Genomic DNA, 23,373 nt, shown 5'->3' on the forward strand with positions numbered 1-23,373 from the left:
TTGTTATCCCTTTACTGCCAAGTGAGATTTTTGGATCTGGTTCAACACCTGTGATGTGCAGAATTGGGTTTATACATTGAGTTAAACAAGCCATTCTCCTATATGAGAGCCCTATAGCACCATATTTAGGCATGGTTGGTAGAGGATGGCCAAGGACAAGTTGGGATCCAATGGGCTGCAGGCATTGGGATTATAGCTAAGCAGTTTTATTGCAGGAGAACGCAGCTAAAACATAATGCAAAGCATTTACGTATCATGCCACAGCAATTCCTGAATGAAGAAAGAGTCTTTTAATTAAAGCAAAACTCCTAGTGGAAACACTTAGTCCTTTAACATTATCATGAAGCATAGAGTTGACAAAATAAAGAAAATCCCTCAGTTCATGTTGTAACAAGACACAGTCTGAATAGCAAACAGCACCTAAAAGGTAGATAAAAGCCCTCTTCTTCGATTGCAGTTCTCTAATTCCATTTGCTGGGTATCATTTTTGATATTTCATTCTCTAGTAAGCAGCTGGAGGACAGCAATGGCTTCAAAGCTAGCCACATTCTAAGAAGTTCAGCGCTTCAGTTGAAATTTCCAGAGTACCCAGCAAGTGGAGTGGAGACAAGCAATGAAAAAGATGAATGTTCCACTCATTTCCAATAGATATTTGCAATAATTACAGCAAACAAAGCACAGATTTCGTATTAGGACAAAAGTAACACTCATCAATATTATTTTTGCTTGTTTACGCTGGATTATGACTGTTTCATGCCAGAATATGCTATAATATGCTTAAATAAAAAGAACAATAAGCAAGTCTATGTAATTATTTCTCTAGCATTAAATTATCTCTCACTATACAGAAGTCTAATTTTTTCAGAAGAGGAACTACTTTTGACAGAAAAGTTATAAGAACATGTCAACTTTTTTTTTAATTAAAAAAGTTCAATTTTTTTTGTAAAAGCCCTTTAATGATACTAGAAAGCAAAAAGGCAAGGAAGAAATATAACCTTAAAAGTGTAATCCAAATACAGCTTTACTGTTACAAGTGCAGAATATTTTCTTAAACTTACCTCTCCTCCATTAACATACTCCATCACAAAACACAAACGATCCTTTGTCTGGAAGGAATATTTCAAGGACTTGCAAAGAAAACAGCAAAATCAAACCAATTATCATCTTATATTAACCCAATATCTTGCACTTAAACTGTAACAAAATTTTATCTTTTTAAGGAGAAAATTCTGATTTTGGTAAGAACTTTAAGAGTAATTAAAAGTGTAACTTTTTATCTGGAGCTTGAGATTAATTAACACAAAAACTTTCAAGTGTTTCTTCATCTCTGCTACATGTCCACTGATATGAAAACATCATGCTTATTACAAGAAAGTATTAAATGGGTACTAAAACACACAATTTCATACAGTACCAGCTATTTCCACTCACTGTACTTCATGATGTCCACTTCCACAGTGCCCATGAAGAGAGAAATTATCATATTCTTTTTCGATTCTCCCAAATGAAATTTTAAAAGTCATCTTAACATCCAGCATGCTTTCATTTCCAAAGCAAGGACTTTCTAGTTTCATATTATGGAATGTTAAGGATGCTAAGTGCCAAATTAATATATTAATTTCCATATAACTTTAAAGTTGTAACAGATGTTATGATCTTAATTAAAAATTTTGATTTATCAATGTTAACTTATCAAAGATACCACAGGAAATCAACAGATGAAGACTTGGTTTAAAAGAAGAGAAATGCAGTACAACTATGTGTGACTAAATTGCATATCTCAATACAAAGCTTGCTGAAGAATAACAGAAAGATAAGAAGGTAGAACTGCAGTACCACTGTTGCATTACTGCAGTACCACTGTTGCATTTTTTGATGGGAGGTAGAGGACCTCTTTTATCTTTACTGAATTTCCAAGGATATTTTGGCCTGCCAATGTACATGCAATCCTCTGCTTTCCAAAAAAGTTAAGTTTTTCTAAATAGGAAAGCTTCCTTGCTACACTTTGAAATTTTAATATAAAAAAAATCCCTGGCTCAAAAAGCCTGTTCATTATATTTTAGAATATAGGGAAGTATTTTTTAATATATTCTCAAACAAGAGGTATCAGAATTGCTTCTACAGAAGAAAGCCACCTGTAAAGTTAAATCAATTAATTGTAATTTGTCATGAGTCTCAAAATTTTCATCTTTTCAGTCTTTCCCTTCTGTTAAATATTAACCATATGGAGACAAAGGTAGTGGGGTGTGAGTTTTGGGGCTCTGTAAGCTACTTATTTTGAACAAATAGAATAGTTATTTTTATTGTTTTACTGAATTTTCAATTAAATTTTCTTAGTAAAAAATACTTACTCTTCTGTGAAATTAACAACTTTTATTTTAGAAGTGTTCATATACAAAAACTGCAAAATATTGCACATTGGCTACACATTTCTACAATTAAATTTATTTTCAGTACAGTAAAGCTTTACAAATTTATTAGAAATTTTATTTCTGAATTCTTAATTACATATCCTGATTAAGGATATCATAAGCACCAGATAGTGACTGATTGTTTACAAATCATCATGAGAAAGAATTCAAAATTTGTAAAGTACGTTCATAATGGATGTTAAATATTACCTGCTGATGTACTAGTTCCCAAACTAGTTCCCAATACTTACTGTTAAAAAAGGGTGTCTGGTGTTTTTCAATACTCTGCTTTCTGTAAGAGTATGAGCCACTTCATCCTGTGAAATAAAGAGGAGAAGAAGTAGGTCTGAATTAAGATATAAAATTGTTATTTAATTAATTATAAGGAAAAGGTCAACACTAAAAGAAAGAAAGAAAGAAAGAAAGAAAGAAAGAAAGAAAGAAAGAAAGAAAGAAAGAAAGAAAGAAAGAAAGAAAGAAAGAAAAAGAAAGAAAAAGAAGGAGTCACTGTACAGTTTTGAAAAATGAATGAATTTTCATATTTTTGAGGAAATATTTGACAAAAATCCGACTTAACATACTTTATTTCATTTTCTTATTTTCTTGTTTTAAAATGAAGTCTTTACACTCAATTCAGAGAAGAAAGAAATTATAATATTGGATTTGATAGCTTAAAAACACAGTCATCACAACTTCACAGCTCCGGTATGAATCACCTGAACAATGTATCTACAGAGAGACTAAACCAATGTGCAAGACATGTACACACAGAGTAACTGACAGGCAAATATAAAACCCAGCCTCATCCAGCCAAGTGTCAAGTCAAGTCAGGTTTTCTGGTTTTCAACTTTCACTTGGTTTGGTGTTGGTTTTGCTTTTATCCACCCAAGCTGTCCTCAGGAGCCCAGCAGCGAGCAGTGCTCCTCTGACCAGGCTGAGCATCCCTAAGGACATTGGCCTCATCCTTGGGAATGGGAGATGGCCACACAACCCCCAACTCATTTCCAGCCACAATTTGGAAAAGAGGCACTTTGGGGAGAGACAGTGACACTCTCCTGTCTCTGAGCCTGAACAGGAAAGATAAAAACAAGCTCTGTATCAAAGTGAGAGAAGGAAACTGAGCAGTTGCTGCGGATGTTTGCTTCCTGGCAAGCTCATCCATGTTTGTTCCCTGCTCCCTCCACGGGCCAGTTCTTGGGGTGGGCACGATGCAGGGGCAAACAAGGAGCCTGGGAGGTGCCAGCAAGCCCCAGGGGCACAGCTGTCACAGCACCAGCTGTGCAGAGTGCAGAGCTGGGCAGGGTGAGGGGACCAGCACAGCAGGCAGAGCTCGCCCTGAGCTACAGCACCAGCAGCTCCTGAGGGCTAGGGAGAAAAAGCACAGAATTGACACCCCTAAGGGAATACACAGAATTTTATACAATTCTGCATGTAACACATGCTGTGAATCCCCCTCCCCAAGCTGCCAGGGACCAGCCCTGAAAGGCCCAGGAGCCACTGGGAGGGTGCAGCCATTGTCTGTAGCGCTGAGCTACTGCTGAGCTTTATGTTACACTGAACGAAAGACTACCCTGGTGCGACTCAAACTTCTACTGTAAACCTACAGAAGTAAATATATTTAGTCAGAGTACACATTATTATTGCCACAAATAATACCAATATAACATTATTGTACTACACACATGCTTATCAGACTATGCTCTGAAGATAAGGTATTATTAAACTGGAAAGTAAACACAGATGTCAGAAGTTTTAAATTAGACTTTAAAAATTGTCAAAATAGGAAGTTGAACAACAACAACAGAGTCAGTGGTAATAAATTATGATGCCATTTAGCTAAATAGCAGTGCAATACTGAGTACACTACAACAATATACAGGGGGAAACACTAAAACAAAAAACCATACTCCAGGGAGAAAAGCACAAAAGGTTCATTTATCTATTTATTTATTTTTAAACCTCTGTGGTTCACCAGATATATGGCATAAAAACCTGGCAATGGCCAGTTTTTGTGGAATTGCCTCAGGAGTCTGTAATACTAGTAGTAATTTCCTTGTAAGTGTAGTATTAATCTGCCATGTAAACAGGATAAACAGATTTAGTCTGAACTGGGCAGATGCTATACAGCTGTCAATGCACCACTTTTCTGCTTCATACTATGCTTAGGGCTTTTATAGGGCTACTTTTTGCACAGGCAGGTAGAAATAGGACAAGAGGGAATAGTCTAAAACTAAAAGGAGAGAGATTGAGATTAAATCTAAGGAGAAATTCTTTACTGAGAGAGTGGTCAGACACTGGGCACAGGTTGCCCAGAGGAACTGAGGATGTCCCATCCCTGGAGGTGTTCAAGGCCAGGCTGAATGGGGCTTTCAGCAACCTGGAATAGTGGAATGTGTCCCTGCCTACAGCAGGGGGATTGGAACAAAATGATTTTTTAGGTGCCTTCCAACCAAAGCCATTCTGTGACTCTAGAGTGTATATTATATCACTTACATGCTGAAGTGGGACTGCAGATCTATTCTACCTAGTGACCCTATCCTTAGCACTGATCTCCAGAGCTAAATGCTATTGAAAAATTCCCATAGCATGTTCACAGCCTGACTGGGCTAAATTCAAATTTAAACAGTTCCATCTCTTATTTCTTCAAAATTTCTCTACCTTTGTACTTCTACGAACAAGATGTTTTTGCTCATATTAGACAAAGTTTCCCAATAATCAGCTTTAATCAAATCTAAAAAGTCAGTGATATTGTAGCAGGCAACCAAGTAATAAGAAAACTCCTAAAATTTGAAAATCTGTTTGGTATTGGTACAAAGAAACAAGCTGAAATGCTCTGAAGGCTGGAAGGATACAAGCCAGCAGCTGCAGAAAAGGAGCTCACAAGATCTCCTGAGGATCCCCAGGTGCTAGGGGTGAGCAGAACACTGCTCAAGGGTGTCAGGCTGGAGAGAGAGGCTCAGTACACAGCAACCAGACAGGCTCTGAGACCCACAGGGCAAACCACAGAGATTGCCGCCAGGTCTTACAAGGAGGGCCACTGAGGGCTCCTCCCCATGCAGATTCAGGGGAGGGCAGTAGCAATGCCCTCTGTTCTTCCTGTATCTCCTGACTATGAAGAAAAGGGCCCTCTTTGCTACTGCTAGCCCAAGCCATGCACATGCTGACCAGGCTGCCACTGCACACAAGACAGCTGCTGAGGGCACACAGAACTCATAGGTCAGTCCCTTCACTGCTGAAGACATAAATTTAAGTCTCTCCCTCTGTAAGAGGGCTAGTTATAATCACATTCAAGGAAATATAATTGTCTTTGAGATCTCCACTCCTCTGCCAAATTTAATTGCAACTGATCTACACATTCTAAAGCTATTAGAAAGAGCATGACAGACAATGAACATAGAATGCAAAACACTTGTAAGCCCTGTTTCTGTAGGTCAATAGGAAAACCAAACAAAACCAAAAAAAGGATATTTTAATATTTAATCTATGTAAAACAGTATTTACCCATTCGCATTCAGTTTTTATGGATACTGATATTGTTAGCCTCAAGCATTCAAAAATACCACCCAGATCCACATTCCTCGAAACAGCCTCATTTAATAATTGGGATTATTTTTAATTGTGTCTCATGTTGATAGATGTATGTAGGTTTCTTGCTTTCAGCTTTTGTGGAAGTAGGATTCAAAACTTCAGAATTACTAGAAACAAAGCTCAGAGTAGATGATCTAAATTTAAGTTTGAGTGACATTATGACCATGCACAAGAGCCAGTGACACTAATCAAGTTTAAGTGATTGGACAATGCCAATTTAAACCACAACTTCAGCCATCAGCTTCAGACTTTTCCTATTTCTCAAAAACTGAAAAAATGGATTTGTTAGTCCCATGCATAGCAATCTTATAGAACACAGCAGGAACAGAGCACAGGCCCATTCAATTAAATGTGTTTATCTGAATAAACCTGCAACTGACTTAGAAAAAAATGTGGAGTATCCAATATGCCCTACAATGCACTTTTTGTTGCATAAACTCAGATTACACTATCTTGCTGCCCAGTAAAGTCTCTCAGTGTTTTAGCACATTCTAGATTATAAAACAGGGAAAAGGCATGCAAAATGGTTATACGTGGTTTTTTGCATTCTTGTTTTCTGAAGATACACACATACTTCTATCAAACTAAGTTATCCTCAAAAATCCATACACCTTATGTATTAAATATTGATGATTCCATTCTTTAAATGACCCAATACTAAAAATATAAACTTTCTTACCTTTGCAATAATTACTTCTTTTTTCAAAATCTTCATAGCATAGTATTTGCCACTAGCCTTCTCTCGGACCAGGATAACTTTGCCAAATGTACCTTTGCCCAGTAGTTTTAAGTAGTCAAAATCATTCATTGTCTATAAGGAACAAAGAACAAGGATTAGCAAGACTTGGGTTATCCAGTTCCAATTTATAACCAAACCCTGTTACCGATAAAATAAGAACAGTGTACAAAAATAGGCCAAATTCTGTGATAAAGTTTGTAATCACATAATTGTTTAGGTTGTGAAAGACCCTTAGGATCATCAAGTCCTGCTATTAATCCAACACTACCAAGTCTGCCACTAAACCAGGTCCCTAAATGCCACATCTACATGTCTTCTAAATAGCTACAGGGATGGTGACTCTGCCACTTCCTTAGGCAGCCTGTTTCAATGCTTGGCAACTCTTTCAATGAAGAAATTTTTCCTAATATCCACTCTAGACCTCTCCTGGAGTAACTTGAGGCCACTTTCTTTCATTCCATCACTTCTTACTTGGGAAAAGAGATCAATTCCCCTCCTCTTGCTATACCCTCCCTTCAGGCAGAAGAGAACAATTTTGTAGAGAACAATAAGGTCCCCTCTGAGACTCTTTCTCAAGGCTAAACACCCCCAGCTCCCTCAGCTGCTCCTCATAAGACTTTGCCCTGGACACTCCACCAGCTCCGTTGCTCCTCTCTGGACACACTACAGCATGGATCAGATCACAGAACCTTTCCCCTTGGATTATGGAGGTTTCATTCTTCTTCCCCTCCCTGTCTTCCAGTTTGGGGAGGGGCTGAGTGCCCAGACAACACTGCTCTTGCTGCTTTTCACCAAGGCGAAGAAGGCAGCTAGCTGCTGCCATTAAACCAGCAGGATAAATCATTCAGTAGTATTAACATAATGCTCAAAAGTCAAGTACTGCACACACTTTTATTTTTATAAAGCACACACAGGACAAAGCCTTAGCCTAAAGCAGCATTTCAAGAATGCACCACATTTAAAAAAGTTCATCAACTCCTGCATTACCAGGGACACACAAACATGGTGTATCAGTAGGTTTTGCATAACACCAACCACTGCACTGATGGCTTTTTTGAAACATACACAATCCTAACTGAAATGTTGTACCTATAAGACTTTATGGCAACCTTTCCATTGGAATTAGACATTACACTTCTTAAAATTTCAGCACAGATTACAATTACATGGTATTTATATTAATCAATCTGGCTCTGAAAAGGAGGAGGTGGCAAGTTTTCATCTCTCCTGTGACTCTGTTACTGCCTAGTTTTGCAGATTAAACACAGTACATCCAAGAGCTGGTTCCATCAACAGACAAATTGAGTCTAGTAGGTTTATCAGCTCAACTGGCATGCCACACATGGTAAGAGTATGACCAGATGATCTCAGATCCCAAAGCAGTATAGCCACTTTCTGGAGCCTAAAGTTTTAGTCAATAATCCTCTTACTTTTACAAGTTCATTTCACAGCCAGTTCAGAAGCATCAGCTCCATGGTCTATGCATTAGATAAAAAGATGAAGATGTAGCAAAAAACCAGAACAATACTGAGAACACAGTGACTGCATAGGGCTGCCCTGAATTGACAGCAGAATTTACTTGGCCAATCACTGTGTGCTTCTACAGCACATCTTTCATTGTACTATGTCAGTGGCTTGGTTGCAGCGCCACAAAACCATCGAGTTTTGCAACTGGAGAAAAGCAGCTACAAATTCTGAAAGGAAATGCACTCACCTATTCTTGTTATAGCAGTGCCCTGTAGAATCAATGACCTTTCTTCCTTTGTGAAAAGCACACCCCAAAAAAAGGTGTGCTTTTCAGAAAAGAAGAAAAAAGAATCTAAAGAGTAATTATGCTCTGAGTCTCAGTATTGGTAAGTTAAATGTACTTAATCCTGTTTTGTGAGAGAAAAAGATCATCCCTTATCTTTCATCTTCTCAGTGCCTCTTTCTATCTCTAGTTGTGGCCTCAGGCAGTTGTGTTGAATACTGCTGCTCTGGATAAACTTCTACTTGTAGTTTCCACAAGAGAATTAGTACTTTCCTTATCTCTACCAGAAATACCTCTTAACACTGCCTACACATTTCACACACATTCCAGGTGTAGAGGCATTGGACGTATCCCTGGTGCGTGACTGCAAATAGCAGCAGCAAAATATATTCACTTGGGTGAGAGAAAAAAGGGCAAAATCACCTTCTGAAATTATTTATTCCTTTAAGCCCAAGTGCATGACACTATTACTGTGGATCTGAATTTGCTGCTGACAAACTCTGAAAGTAATTTATGCAGTTGTTCACTCAGAGTCAGTTTGCAATGTGCTCACATGCAAGGTTGAACTGAAGTTCCATCAACCACATCAATGTGCAATTCCTCAGCTTTTAAGTGTTCAACCTGCAACTTCAAAGCAGCAAAAGGTCTTGAACTCTCCATTTAACACCTGGATACCTGGGTGTTTCAAAGCTTCATTAAGAAGAATGTGCTTCCCATATATCAATTCCCATATATATCAATTCCCATATATCATATATCTAGCTGTATCAATAGGAATTAAATTTTTTCCCATCTAACTGTTGATTGGTAGCTTCTAAGCAAACTAACCTTGATGCTCACACAAACATTTTGCAGTGACAGATCTTGCTTTGCTGCTCAAACCACCTCACATCAGGAGGAACAAAACTGCATTTATCCCAGCAAGAAATATGGGTAACAGAGATTTCAAAGGCTCGGTAAAATTTTTACCTGAAGCAAACTCATTTTACACAACTGGGTGTAAAGTTGAAGTTTATTACTACAGACAAATCCTTGAAGAGTCAACTTTTCCAAAACCTGCTCTAATGTGTGATAACTTGCATGATGTAGTATATGAAGCTGTGATCACAACACTGTGTGGCTCCTTGTTTTCAATCAACTAAAGGTAAGACTTCTCAATGATCACTTTCAGTTCAGTACTTTGGGAAGTCAGGTTATCTACTCCATGGTTCTGTGACAACCATCAAGCAGAAAACAACTGCCTTTGAGCAAAAGCAGTGAATATTGACAAAAACCCATGAAAAATTAAAAATGCATTCAAAACACAATTCAGGCAGAAGAAGAGTAATTCAGGGCAGAATCCTTCAGTCATAAGCTATTGTGCCCCTGACAAACAGTGGCTGACAGCTTTATTGATAAAAATACTGAGCTGTGACTGAGTGACTGCGAGCTGAGTGATTGTAACCTATCCCTTTAACAGTCACAAATTTATGAGGTCACATGCAGCCTTAGAGGAGTAACTTCTGCAATATTTCTGATTTTCCCTAAGACATTGGAATTAGAGAGTGACCATCAGAGTCTGAATAAAACCATCTCAGAAAAGCTGCCCTTTGCCCATACACAGAAGGAGGATCGTGGCTCAACTGATCACAGACATGGATTTGACACTAAGGACAGCAAGTCAGTCAAACTGAAAGACTGATTTGCCCAAAATTTGCTTACATAATGTTCAGCAAAGCAGTCATGAATCTAGATGCAAGCTCAGTGAAAACAAGTTAAAAATATATGTACATGTATAAGAGAAAGGTAATAGGTTTGCAAGATTTTGAGCCATGGCTTAACAGCACATTATGGCGGTAGTGTTAGTTCTAAGAATAAAGTCTCCTGATGCTCTCATTCCTTAGAAGCTTAGCAGAAGGCTTAGAGATGATACGCAGTGCAGGGTAACTCAAAAAGTCTGCCAAAGAACACAAGACCTTGGGAGATAAAAACACAGATGCCATAGCTAGGGGTGTACTGAAAACTGGTGGAAAAATGGAAATACTTCCTAAACCTGAAGGAAGATGGTAACTTTGGAGGTTCCCATAAGATTGGATTCTTTCTCCTTCATGATTTTCCCTAGTTTTTCATTCTTACTGTACTCCAAGTTTTGAATATTTTTCTTTATTATATTACTTTTGGGCTCTCTCTGAAAAATCTGTTCTTTATTCATCCTGCAAATCAAATTTTTAAACAAAGAAAAAGCAATGAAGCCACAGGAGACTGCATTAACCAAAAAACATGATGTTCAGCTTTCTATAAAACCTTTTTACTCCCCTAAGGAAATATCTGTTGACCATCTAAACACATCATCCCCTATGGATGATCTGCTCAAAAAAAAATACACCCTTATGTAGGTGTCGAAAATTCCTTCCAAAGAAACTAACTTTTTTTTTTAATTCCTGATGTGCACAATTATTAGGAGTATACATCTGATTTCCTCAGGGAAAAACTCTACTAAGAAGTAATAGTACAGCAAGAAGTAAAAGTAGTTTGCTAAGAATTTCGAGTATTACAAATGTTAGTGATGTGTAAAACTTGAATTGCACATTGTCACCATTTTAAAAAATTGGGGAAAAGAAGAGGTGCTTCTGGTTCTTCCAGCTAATCTAAGCAGAGATGTAGCTGTCATGTTTATTCAAATCAAGTTTCACATCCTAAAGGCTGTTTTCTTTTTGCTACCTTTTCAGAGAAGAACAGGCCCAACTCCTCTCTGTCTTGTCTCTTAATCTGATTATGCTCTTCTACTCGTATGTATACCATCTGGTGCATGCACAAGCAAAATTCACTGGGCTTAGATGTAAAATCAGGTGACAAAACAAGCTTTTGTCAAAAAAGGACACATTGTGTAAAAATCCCTGAAAGGAAAGAAATCCAATACAAAAAAAAAAAGGAATAAAAATGCATTAATTCATTATAACTGAAATGGTTCTGATTACATTAACAACTATGAAAGCTTAAACAACAGCTTTTCAAAACAGAAAACAGAAACAGTTCTTAAAAGACCTATTTTTCACAATCCAATGAAGTTGGAGGCATTGGCAATTCCCTGTCATAATGGTCACTTCACATTTTTTATTCCGAAAACTTCTGAGCATCTTTCACTAACATCTTCCAATAGATAGAAATCTGCTGTGGGATTCTGAGTTTTAGCTCTATTGTTTCTATTTTCTTTTCTTTTTTTTACTTTATTACCTTTTTATTTATCTTTTTTTCCTAGTTCTGTTATTTTGCTCTGTTATTAGATGTTGAATATCAACATTCTTCATTTCACCTTTGTTTTTTGGAGTTTGCTTTTTGCTGCCAAAGCCATTAAATATTTGCTTTTGGTTGCCAAAGCCATTAAATTTTCCGTAGCCCTGACCATACACTGTCCCAGCTTATTATATCAGCATTTCTTAAAGCGCAAGTGGCAAGACATAAACAAAACTGATCCTTCTACCCCTGTTCCCACAACCCCTTTTGTTGAATGGGAAAACACACTGCGCTGTGAACAAGCAGAGCACATTCCAGATGTACTACTTGTATCAGACAGCATTAATTTTGACACCTGAAAAATGAGTGTTGTTATGCAGTGGTTTTGTACTCCATTAAGAGGATACACAGGCTTGGAACACTGCTCAGATCTTTAACAGAGCAGACCCAAATCCCTTCCACATAATCACACTCCCTCTCACAAGGCTGACACATCTTAAACACTGCCTCTGTCTGGCTGCCACTTATATTTTACACTGGAGCACCGTCATTAAATATCCCTGGCATCAGGCTAAAGGTTTAAAGTCAGCCTGACAATATAAATTCAGAGTATTGTCACAGCTCTATATAATTGATTTTACCTTTTTCTATAGCAGACAAAGGTTAGAAATTTGCATACAATGAAACTGCATACAAAGAACTCTGTTTGGACTGTAAACTCAAGTTCTTAAAAATTAGGACATGATAGAACTAAAGTTACCTACAGCATCTCTTTTATATTCTGAAGGATATAGCTCTCAGCCCTGACTTTTCTGTGGTTCTTGCTCCATGTAGCACAAAAAACAAAACATGCTCTATTAGTAAATAGAGAAATGTTCACCATTTCTTGTATTGTTCATCACTCAAAGACATTCAGTTATGTGAGCTATAAGACTGTTTTGCTGTGTCAGCAAACTTACACTTAGTTTTCTACAGGTTTCACTTCTACCTAGAAAAAGTAAATCCAGTCCTATGTAAACTGGTTATTATTTTTTCATGCAATTTCAGTGAATTTCTTGAGTCATGTCAACTCTGTATAGTAAATGAGAGGCATGAGATTGAGTAGTCCATACAGGACAAAATGGAGACACATAATCAAAATTTGAGTGGCATCAGATCTTTAAAACATGATCTCGGTTGTGTGTTTAACCTGTTGACTCTGGAGATGTAATCACAAGTATGTTATAGGCAGCGAGGTACATGTTCCTACTTACACCAAAAGCTGTAAAGGATCACAGGAAAATGAAATGCTGTTTTCTCTTACTTCATTGAAACTAAAGCAAAGTTATTTCCCAAGGTAGCAAAACCCAAGGTCATTAAAAGCCAGATCCTGCCAGGCTCTCTCATGCAAATTACCTAATTTGTACTGGGTATTATTTGCATGAGAAAAGGGGCAAAAGTACTTGTCTAAAGAAAATATTTTATTACCATACTTCTAAAATAGCAAACAAACAAATGGATGAAATAATAGTCAAACAATAAGAAGAATGTTAGCATGTGCCTGAATGGTTGAACTTTGTTTTTGAGAAGTGCCATATCACCTTAACCAATAAACAAAACTAGAGCAGTTCAGCTTTATTGAAAAAAATAAGTACTTTGATCTTATATTACACTGAAATTTATGTTGAAATACTATTCCCTGCATATTGCTTTACCCGACTAGACCATTCTCAAAAGTTATTTTTAAAGGTCATTACCTTTCTTTTATGATGTGTTGTTGAAGCATCCATCTCTTCTTCTCCTATATTGTCTATCTGAGAAGTTGGACTACAGTTCATCCTCTCCTCTTCTTGCCTCTGAAGTCTGTCTGCTACAGCTTGGATTGCTTCTGTCCATTCTTCCCTATCATGAACAAGCCAACACCTCTATTGGAAACTCATAAAATATATTGCATAGTTCATAAAGTTTTTCACATGCTACATTGCTTCAATGTTCAATTTTTATGTTACACAGCAGAAGACTCATATTAATCAATCACTTCAATTTCCTTCCAAATCCTGCGTTTTCTTAAATGGGGGGAAGTTGACCAGAAAGGATCACTATATCACTTCAAGAATTAGCAGCTTCTGATTTTGTAAGTATTTTACTAGTGGAAACTTGAAAACACTTGTTCCAGGTATAATACACCTGTGAGCATAAGATGTCCTCTCAGCTTACAAGCTTTTTTGCAAATTTCCCTCAAAAAAGGTGCTCAGAGATACTACATTCCTACAAGTATCCTGAAAACCTATGGCTGCACTGAGGGGCAGGCCCAGGTGATGTTTTCTGTGGAGGGACAAGCAGGGCCAGCAGAGCAGCACAGCACACCAGGCAGCCCTTCAACAGGTCACAGCCCCACACCAAGCACGCTACCTGCTGCCTCTTGCTCAGCCAGAAAGGAATATGGGATATTTTCGTGGTATTTACTACTGAATGCAATGTGAGCTACTACACTGCACAAAAAAAAGACAGGGTGGAGACATGGTACCAAGGTAGAATAAAAAAACCTCTAAGTGAAATAACAGAAAAAGCAAAGCTGTTGGTTATTTACTGATACAAAAAATGATAGCCAGATCATAGTACTGGTCTCAAAAGGACAGATGCCTACAGTGGGAAGATTCAGTGCATCTAATAGTAGACAGAGTACAGAAAATTTGAGGGCGTTATCCCATATCTCCTACAGGCATTAAAAACTTTTTGGTGCATTAAAAAAGTTAATTCTTAAGCATTTGTGAATGTTTACCGAAACAAGAAAAACTAATAAGCCAACATAAAATAAATTATAATAAGCATGCTGCTTTCTGTGCCAAAAGAAGGGAGCACATTAGGAGGAGTAAGACAGCTAGGCTGGAAACATTTCAATCCAGGCTTTGGATGTTCAAAATTTAACACTTCAGAGACATATCATGACATAGTTTTGGCTTATTTGAACACACTCATCCCACCTACTCGCAGGCAACTCTTCTTACTCTAGTTATGAGCTCAGATAATATTTTACAGAAGCTGACTTAAAAATCTTTAACTAACTAGTCAGAATGTCACAGTTCCAAATGCTGATTGCTGTGCAGGCCCAGCAGAGACTCTGCTGAGGCTTCTGCACAAGGATTGTGAAAAGGAAAACAAGAATAAAACCCTCACCGTTCCTCTGGAGTGTCTACATGGAACGTCCTCTCTATGACAGTGGTCCACTGAAGACATCTGATAATGAATGTGTTCGGCTTTGGTCGCTCTGTTTTCATTAGCTGACATTCTAGACAAATACATGACATTGCCTTTTTTATACATTGCCAGTTAATGGGTGAAAAGCAAATAAAATCACTTAGATGAAATTCATTCAGCTTATGTATTCCCATTCAGGATCTATCCAGCACACAAGGAAATACAGAACAGCAATACAACCACAGATTTGAACAAAAGGTAGTAGGTAACAATAAAGCAGGTGAAGAAAGCAGTCAGAGGAATCGATGGAATTTGTATCATTGTCCATATAAAATCGATGGAATTTGTATCATTGTCCATATAAAAGTGCCATCTCCATTTGTTAACTTGGTCTGTGTTATGAGGCTAAGAAGAATATTAGATCCTGTATTGCTATAGCATGCCAAGGAAACAGCAGTAGCCACTGGCATATTTTTCCATCTGCACCCAGCAGGAGGAATATGACATTTTCCCTTCAATGGTAACCATGTCACAATTACTGATAGTACTGCCACTTCAGGGTAAGGTTTATTATAAAACAGCCTAAGAAAATTCAGATGTTTAAATTAGTCTGATTATTAAATATAGAACAACCCCACACACACCACCAGTGGGGCTGCCCCAGGAAATCATCTAATTCTCTTTGTGCCCTAGGGTTGAATCAGATCTACCTGTGTTATTTCTTGTAAGTATTTCTCTATACTCTTTCTAAAATCCCCAAAAAGTACTAATTTCAAAACCCCTGTAAGTAAACTAATCTATCCAACTATAAATAAATTAACTATTTTTATTGCTGTAAGATTTTTCCTAGGATTTAATGCAACTTTTCCTATAATTTCAGCATACTGTTTCTTGTTCTTTTGACTAAATTACTTCATCTTTCCAGCAGCCATCCCTTTTAGACATTTGAACACTGCTTTTTCTCTCTTCAGTCTTCTTTAAGTCAGTTCAATCGATGTGTCCCTCACCAGTTGTGCTCTCAGATCCAAGATCTTCCTTATTCCACAACTCCAGACATATTACAGACCACCTATTACTCCTTTGTGGCAAGACCACAACGCTGGCAATTCAGGCAATGGTTCAGTGTTGCTGTGTATCAGTTCTATGATGCTGCACAAAATATTACAGCTGCAAAACCCTGACAAACTAAAACTCCTTATTCATGCAAATGCATTTAAACATTTTTGAGAAGCTAAGGTTACTCTGTCAAAAGTGTTACTCGTTTTCCTGCAGCTACCACAACGTAGACACGAACCATCACATCTCATGTCTGGAATATTATCACTTGTTCAAAGCCGATCCAGATCAAATGTGTGCGTGTGATCTAAAATGATTCATCAGGTTCACAAATCAATCAATAATGATATGGTAAATGAATTCCTGCTCACCTACAATCTGCTGTAACTTCTTTTTGATATAGCTACCACCTACCAGTTGACCCACACCTTTTACTTATGCAGCTTACTATTCTTTATTCCAGTTAATGTCAATGCTTTGCAGAAGTCATATGACATGTACCACTTAACAAGGCATGCTTTCCTTTCACAGAAATAAATTATTTTGGCTTGACATATTTTCTCTTGACAAATTCAGGATCCTGAAACCTCAACTATAATCTACTGCAATTTTTTTATTTGAGAAACAAAGACGTGTGGAAGTGGATATGCCTATCAATAGTATTTTTTTCTGCAGCTTAGCGGAACACCTCAGAAGCTTGACAGACACAGGTATGAGAAACAAAAGGAGTGAATACTGTCCTGTGCACATCTGCATTCCTTGATGAGCAAACTTATATATTCACCATACATCTATAAATTATTATGTAAGTCAGACTGCTCACTGTCAGGAACAGAGATGACATTCCATTTAACAAACATTTCATTAAAAACAAGAAACAGTACTTCACCCTCATTGCTTACACACACTCTGCTAGGTCTTGGATGGAATGAGAACCATCCTCAGCATGCAGAAGAAAGATCTACAGCAGGATGGACACAAGAAGAGAGAGTTTAACACAAAAGTTGGAAGGGAAACATGGCAGACAGAAGCATGATGAAGTAGAGCTGCTTAGGGTACCTAACCAGGGTTGTAACCCAGTGGAATTACCCATGAGATCAAAGAAATCCCCGTCCTCAGGAGTATGGGTGAAGTCCAGCTACGATCACAGTGACAGCGAGGGGAGGGTTAACAGGCTTTTTTTTTAACTCCCTCAGCTGAAGTTCCAAAGAACATGTGGGGTTACCTTCCTAGCAGAAGAGACTAGAAGCATTGTCTGCTCTAAGATAATCTCATCTTACTCCTGACAAAACCATCCTCTCATCTTTAATCCTATCACACTTCAATCATGTAGGCTGAAATTTTCTTTACTGGGTGTCTGCCTAAAGCTGCACACTGCTGGAAAATGCTGCTTTTTGGAGACGAGACTTAAAACTTGGCAAATCAAGACCTTTGATATCCTTTTAGTATTCCTGTGAAAATGTAAGGCATCTGGCCACACTACATGTGGGAGGGATAAGAGTGCAGTGGGAGGAGGGTAAAAAATTACAGTAACAATTACTAAAGCGTAAAATCATTGAAGGTCTAGGCATTGAGCATAATCCAGAGACTACAGCTATCTACTGCCTCTCCACATGCTAAATTGAAAGCATTTCACTTATATCCATAATGCCTTACCCTCTTCTTCAGACAGTATGACAAAGAAAGTACCTTACTGAGGCAAAATCCAATGGAGAAAGATGGCATACAGCAAGTTATTTACAGGAGAGCTGTTATGAACAAAAGACGAGGGAATAAAGGGAGGAAAGTGGTAATAGGACAGGAAAAAGACTGGAACCTATATGAGAAAGAATAGTATAGAGATAGCTAGAATATAGCCAAACTAGAGTACCTAGTTTAGAGGAGGGAAGGCGAAAAAAAGCTGCCAGGGAGAAACGTGATCTGACTCTGTTAGGACAGTCTGAAGGAAAAAAGGTACAGAGACAAACCTGTACCCATCGAAAAGCACATCCTCTCCAATGCCTCTGATGGAACTGAAGATTTTGAATTCCACCATTTATTTTCTCTTTGTCAATATATACAAATATGCATATATTTAAATTGCATTATTTAAGTTTTCCAACTCACACATGAAAAAAATTGAACTAAGAGAATTACATATGCTTATGTCCAAATGCTACGTATAATATGGTCTTCACCTATAGATGTATAAAATATAATATATATAGTATAGTATATATAATATAGATTATATATAGTATATAATATATAGTTATATATTGTAGTTACAGTATATTATATATAGTATATATAGTGTATAATATATATTATAAAATAGACATATAGTATATATAATATACTATAAAAAATAATAAATATATACATTGGTATGTACTTTAAGTAAATCTGTATCTAATATACTACTTATATTCCATTTTTTAAGTCAACCCTCAAAGTGATTATGCACATTATTAACAAGAACAAAATATTTATTAGCATTATAAATAATTATATAACATTATTACCAAAAAAAAATTCTGATTTCTAATTACAGATGATTAATTAAATCAATGAAAGGTACTAAAAAACCTTAAGAATTGAAAATGGTACTGAAAACAAAAACCTCCAGACAAATAATCCCCAAGAATGCAATTGCACTATCACTAGAGGAAATTATTGGAAAATAAAATTTAGGAAAACTTAATTAGTTTTAGTAATATTCTGTTAGAAGTGGCTAAAGACTTGATTTCCTTGTAGGGTTAAAATTGAATACATTCATATCCATCCCTTATGAAGCAAAAAGGGTTTCAGAAAGAAGTGGAGGACCAGTGTATTCCCAAAAGAGGTGTACTACCCGTTCTTCTCAAGTAGGTAAAAATAACTTCAGTCTGCTGATATTTAGTAGCCCCACATGCTTCATGTGCTGCTCTAAACAAATGTATGGGCTGAACAGTATTCCTCCTCTGACTGCAACATGAAAAAAAAATCATCTGTGAATATCTTTCACCTACTACTAGGGGAAAGAAATCTATTAAGATGAATAAGTGCTGTAATACACAGTTACTGCTAATTACCAAAATACCAAAATATTTTTCTACTAAAGCACGGAAAAAGCATAGTAGTTTAAGACTGAGTGAATAGTTTGGAAAATACAAAAGCACAGAAGAAAGAGTGAAACTGGCTACTGAGAGCTGGCTCCGAATGCTCGAGTGATAGTTGGGTCATTACCAAAAGTAGAGAACATTCTACCATAATGTCTTCAAGTTTGCTACTATACATAAACATATGTAATTAAAGGACTGAATCTCAACTCAAAACAGTTGGAAGCCTAAATTATCATTCAAAAAGATGAGTAAGCCAGTAAACAGACAGACTCAACTTTGTGTTCTTGTATGCTAGCCATCTACAACTTGGAATTACACATTTTATTCCTAAAGCTTTCTGTCTTCCTGGGATGAAACCTCAGTCATGAGAACTTTTCCTTTAATATTAGAGGGGAGGAAATACCTTGGGGGAGAACACTTGTTCAAAGCAGCAAAATACGAAAACAGTAACAGGGAATGACATCTCTGTTCCAACAAGTGCATAGCACTCCTTTGGCCATTTTTGGATGTATACCGAAAAAGGAAAAAAAATTAAATCAACACAGTAAAAAGAAATGCAACGGATGTTTCTCAATTATTGAAATTATCCTTTTAAAAAACAAAACAAAGTCAGGTACATACCAGAGGTTAACTTTTGTCTTCATATGAACAACCAACCTGACAATTCTAAAATGCTAGACAAATCTTTTTCAAATAACTGCTACTGTCTAAATTAAGTAGTTATGCTAGTTAAACTCTCCTGAGCAACTCTAACTACAAACTGTATTTCAAAACGTTCTGTTTACTTTACACCATTCTGAACCACAGATGACAAAGTTTGCTTGAAGCTGTAATTACTCTGCAAAGCTGGGAAGCCAATTAGAGGGCCTGAAACCTGCCAGTTCCAAAAAAAAAAAAAAAAGCACAGATCATCTGTTCAGATTTTATTAAAAAGTTTAAAGTTTGAATTCTATAACTTTAACTGTATAATCACCAGCATTCTTTTCGTAAATGCAGACATTCAGCATTAAAAAAAACTAGAACCCTAACACCATTTTATTATTACTTATATGAAAGGTTTCAACTTCAGCAGAATGTGTTGATATGGCTAGACAGGAATACTAAACATTCAAGCAGCCATAAAAAATTGTACTAAAAAATGAACAGAAGGTTGCATATCTGAGAAATTATTTCTAATACAGTCAATACAGACTGAGTTTTAGCACAGAGGATAACTTCCTGTGACTATCAAATTTTATTTAAAAAAACAGTATCAAGCCACTGCTTGCATTATTTATAATGCTTGCATGTTTTAACATACAGGGAGAGTGTTGTCTTTACACAGATCTGTACCTCTCTATGTATCTATCTATTTACATAATAATTTAACCTTGATTTCTTATCTTTCTCTTGGTCTTTCCTTTACAAGATAAACAATTTTGTCCCAACCTTTGCCTATTTAATTGCTATCCCAACCTTTGCCTATTTAATTGCTAATCTAATTTTTCTTTCTCATAGCAAAATCTAATGAACACATTCCTTACAAATACCTTTTTCTGCTGCTGCTACTCTGCACTCCAAATCCACACTTCTCTGATGACCTTTTTTGTTAGACAAATAGTAGACAACTAGCAGAACTAATAGATCATTTTCATAACACAGAGGCAGATACACAGATTTTTGCTCATACACACATGAAAATCCATGAATTTTACATATAGGAACAAACTTATGCGTGTACCCATACACACACCCTTAGCTTGGTCCCCCTTTGGATTCTCCCACTTGTTTACCCACTCCCTAAGGGAAATGTGCTTCTCTGAGGCTTTCCAAAAGGCTTTGTTCCTTCTTACTACATCTCATTTAGGGGGACTATCACCCTAAAGTTAAATTTGGTCACACAGAGATTTATGTGAACAATTTAATATCTCTTCTTTTATCCAAACAAATACAGGTTTACCCTAAAAATGCTATTCCCAAAACTGTTCATAATAGATTGCTTTTGTCCGCTGTTCCCTTGACCACATCACTCTCTTTTGGGCATTTCCCATTTCCTACCAAGCTCTATCACATCAAATATAGGTAGCTGTTCAACATTGTCTGTCCCCACAGCCTACTCTCACCCTTGTTATCATTTTTTATTCAGTATCAAAATAATCCCTTTACTGTTATAAATTCATCATCGGTTCTCTAAAGCATTTCTAATTTCTCTCTGTTTGTCATACTAGCTCTCTTTAAAATCCTCCTTAAAACTCTCCTTCACCATGCATTTAAAAACAGGAGGGAGGGAAGGAGGGAGGAAGAAAAGAAGGCAGATGAGAGTAAAAATCTAACCTTGACAATGGATTAGTTGTTGATGTGCTGAGACCACTGCCTGTACTACAGGCTAATACTGTCTCATAGTTTTCTCATACTTCCCCCATCTGTTTGCATCCATCTGCTGTCACTTGTTTTATATTTGGAATTTTAGTATTTTGGAGCAGGGACTGATTTTTTGTTCTGTATGGGTAAAAATCCCACTTCTGTGGGGCTTGGCTCATGGCAAGTACTTATATGTGCTTTGATAATATAACAACAAATATGACCAAAAAAACCCTTAATTATATTCCTTGAAGATGTAAAAGATCAAACTTTGTGCAATTCATCATGCTGCAAAGTCTTTTATTTCCAATACTTCAAAAAGTATCAAGGTAGCATATATATCTTTGTGCCACTATAACTAGTCTGTCATTTGCCCCTTCATGCAAAGAGGGAAAAGAGAAATAGATTTCTGCATGGGTTTTGCCTGGGCTTTACTTTGTTTTAATGGAAGACAGTAAATTATTCGTCCTTCTCTGTCTTTCATGCAAACACCCCAGTTTTATTTAAGCAGCTGGGTATAATCACACTGGCATAAAAACTTTCAGGTCTGGCTGCAAACTTCTAAGTCAAAAGGACAGGATACCAACTATACCACCTAGACAGCATTCATAAAGCAATTTTGAAGCCTCCCAAACATTTCTCCACCCAACAGAGATGGAAATATTTCCTATACACGATAGATTTGAGTTTGAATCCCATAGATGCATTTGCAAATGCAAATAAATTGCCTTTCCAACTAGCGTTTTCAATATTGAATGAACATTACTTATTCAATTCTACTACTATTACTTTGGAATCAAACTCACACTTTAAGTATAAGTACAGTTATATCTTATCTCTGGGTTCATGTAATCCAGTATGGTAACAAATTTTAAAAAATGGACTTAAATCACATTGAAAAGTTATTTATGGAGTTGCACACAAGGTTGTGTCTAATGCTGAAGTATTTTGATACATTAACTAATCTCACTTATAACAGACATACATATTTCCCTACCCATTTCTTTAAAAAATGTCTTCTTGAAGAATTGTTTAAATCCTAACATTATTCCCCAAAAACCTTTCAATTTTCCTGTTTTGAAGATTTTTAGATCCTAAAAATAATAAAATCTTGTCTCTGGCCCACTGAAAAGTTAAGACTAGGAAACAGTAGCACAGATTCTCCATTTAGAATAGCCAAGATTCTTGATAATCACTTCCACAGAGAAAACAAAAATAAAATAAAGTTTATAAAAGGTTACCTTTTCATGGTAATAATATAATAATAATCTGCTTTTTATTTTTAAGGACAATAAAAAGGGTAGCTGTACCAGAGTGCTTAGAAAGCATTATCTTTCAAGACAGGAAAAAAGTTCCAGGTGACATCATTTTTGGCTAAGGTTCAAAGGATACTGTGAAGGGATACAGCTCTTCCCAATTATTCCCCATGTAAAGATCAAAATGAAGGCAAAGGGCCAATTCCTAGAGACACTTCATCCCAAATGTGCTGTGTGATTACCTACACACTCACTGTGCATGTGAGAAGTTGGGGTTTTTAAAATCATTGAAGTCACAAATCATCCTCAAGTAGAACTGAAGCAGAATTCTTCCCCACTCTGCTTTCCCAAATAATGCTGACAATCAAAGACCAAAGTGGTTTACATAAAGCAGTGTTTATTCCACTTATACAGCAGTGGGCCAGTTGAAAACAGCATTATGAGGCCATGTTGGATTTTTTTGAGGGGGTGGGAGGGCACTGAGGAAATACATCCTGTTACCCAGAGTATTAGTTTTGTTCTCAAAGAAGCATAATGGCATTTTAAAAGACAGGACTTTTTTATCAGGCCTTTGCCTGTATAGAGAAGTCATACCAACTGAATCCAAAATTATTTTTAAACTGGTTCTGACTGCATAAATGCCTAAGCAAAAGCAATTTAAATTAACATTTTATTTTGCAGTTGAAGTGGGCTAGGAATGCACACCCACTCAGTTACCATGACTCAGTCAATCAAGAGTATCTGTACAAGCTACAGCAGT

The 23,373-nt window shown here is 36.8% G+C and overlaps 1 protein-coding gene across 2 annotated transcripts in view; it reads right to left on the minus strand.

Annotated features, from left to right (window-relative positions):
• Nucleotides 1–23,373, minus strand: part of AKT3 (AKT serine/threonine kinase 3) — a 139,652-nt gene that overhangs the window by 46,533 nt on the left and 69,746 nt on the right. For both annotated transcript variants that reach the window (XM_005416229.2, XM_031059112.1), the window contains 5 exons: nucleotides 14,858–14,969; nucleotides 13,438–13,582; nucleotides 6,679–6,810; nucleotides 2,663–2,728; nucleotides 1,059–1,127 (listed from right to left, as the gene is read on the minus strand). In XM_005416229.2, coding sequence (XP_005416286.1) covers nucleotides 1,059–1,127; nucleotides 2,663–2,728; nucleotides 6,679–6,810; nucleotides 13,438–13,582; nucleotides 14,858–14,969 — 524 coding nt within the window. The remainder of the gene's footprint in view (nucleotides 1–1,058; nucleotides 1,128–2,662; nucleotides 2,729–6,678; nucleotides 6,811–13,437; nucleotides 13,583–14,857; nucleotides 14,970–23,373) is intronic.

This window comes from Geospiza fortis, unplaced genomic scaffold (assembly GCF_000277835.1).
Source record: "Geospiza fortis unplaced genomic scaffold, GeoFor_1.0 scaffold41, whole genome shotgun sequence".
Classification (NCBI taxonomy): Eukaryota; Metazoa; Chordata; class Aves; order Passeriformes; family Thraupidae; genus Geospiza; species Geospiza fortis.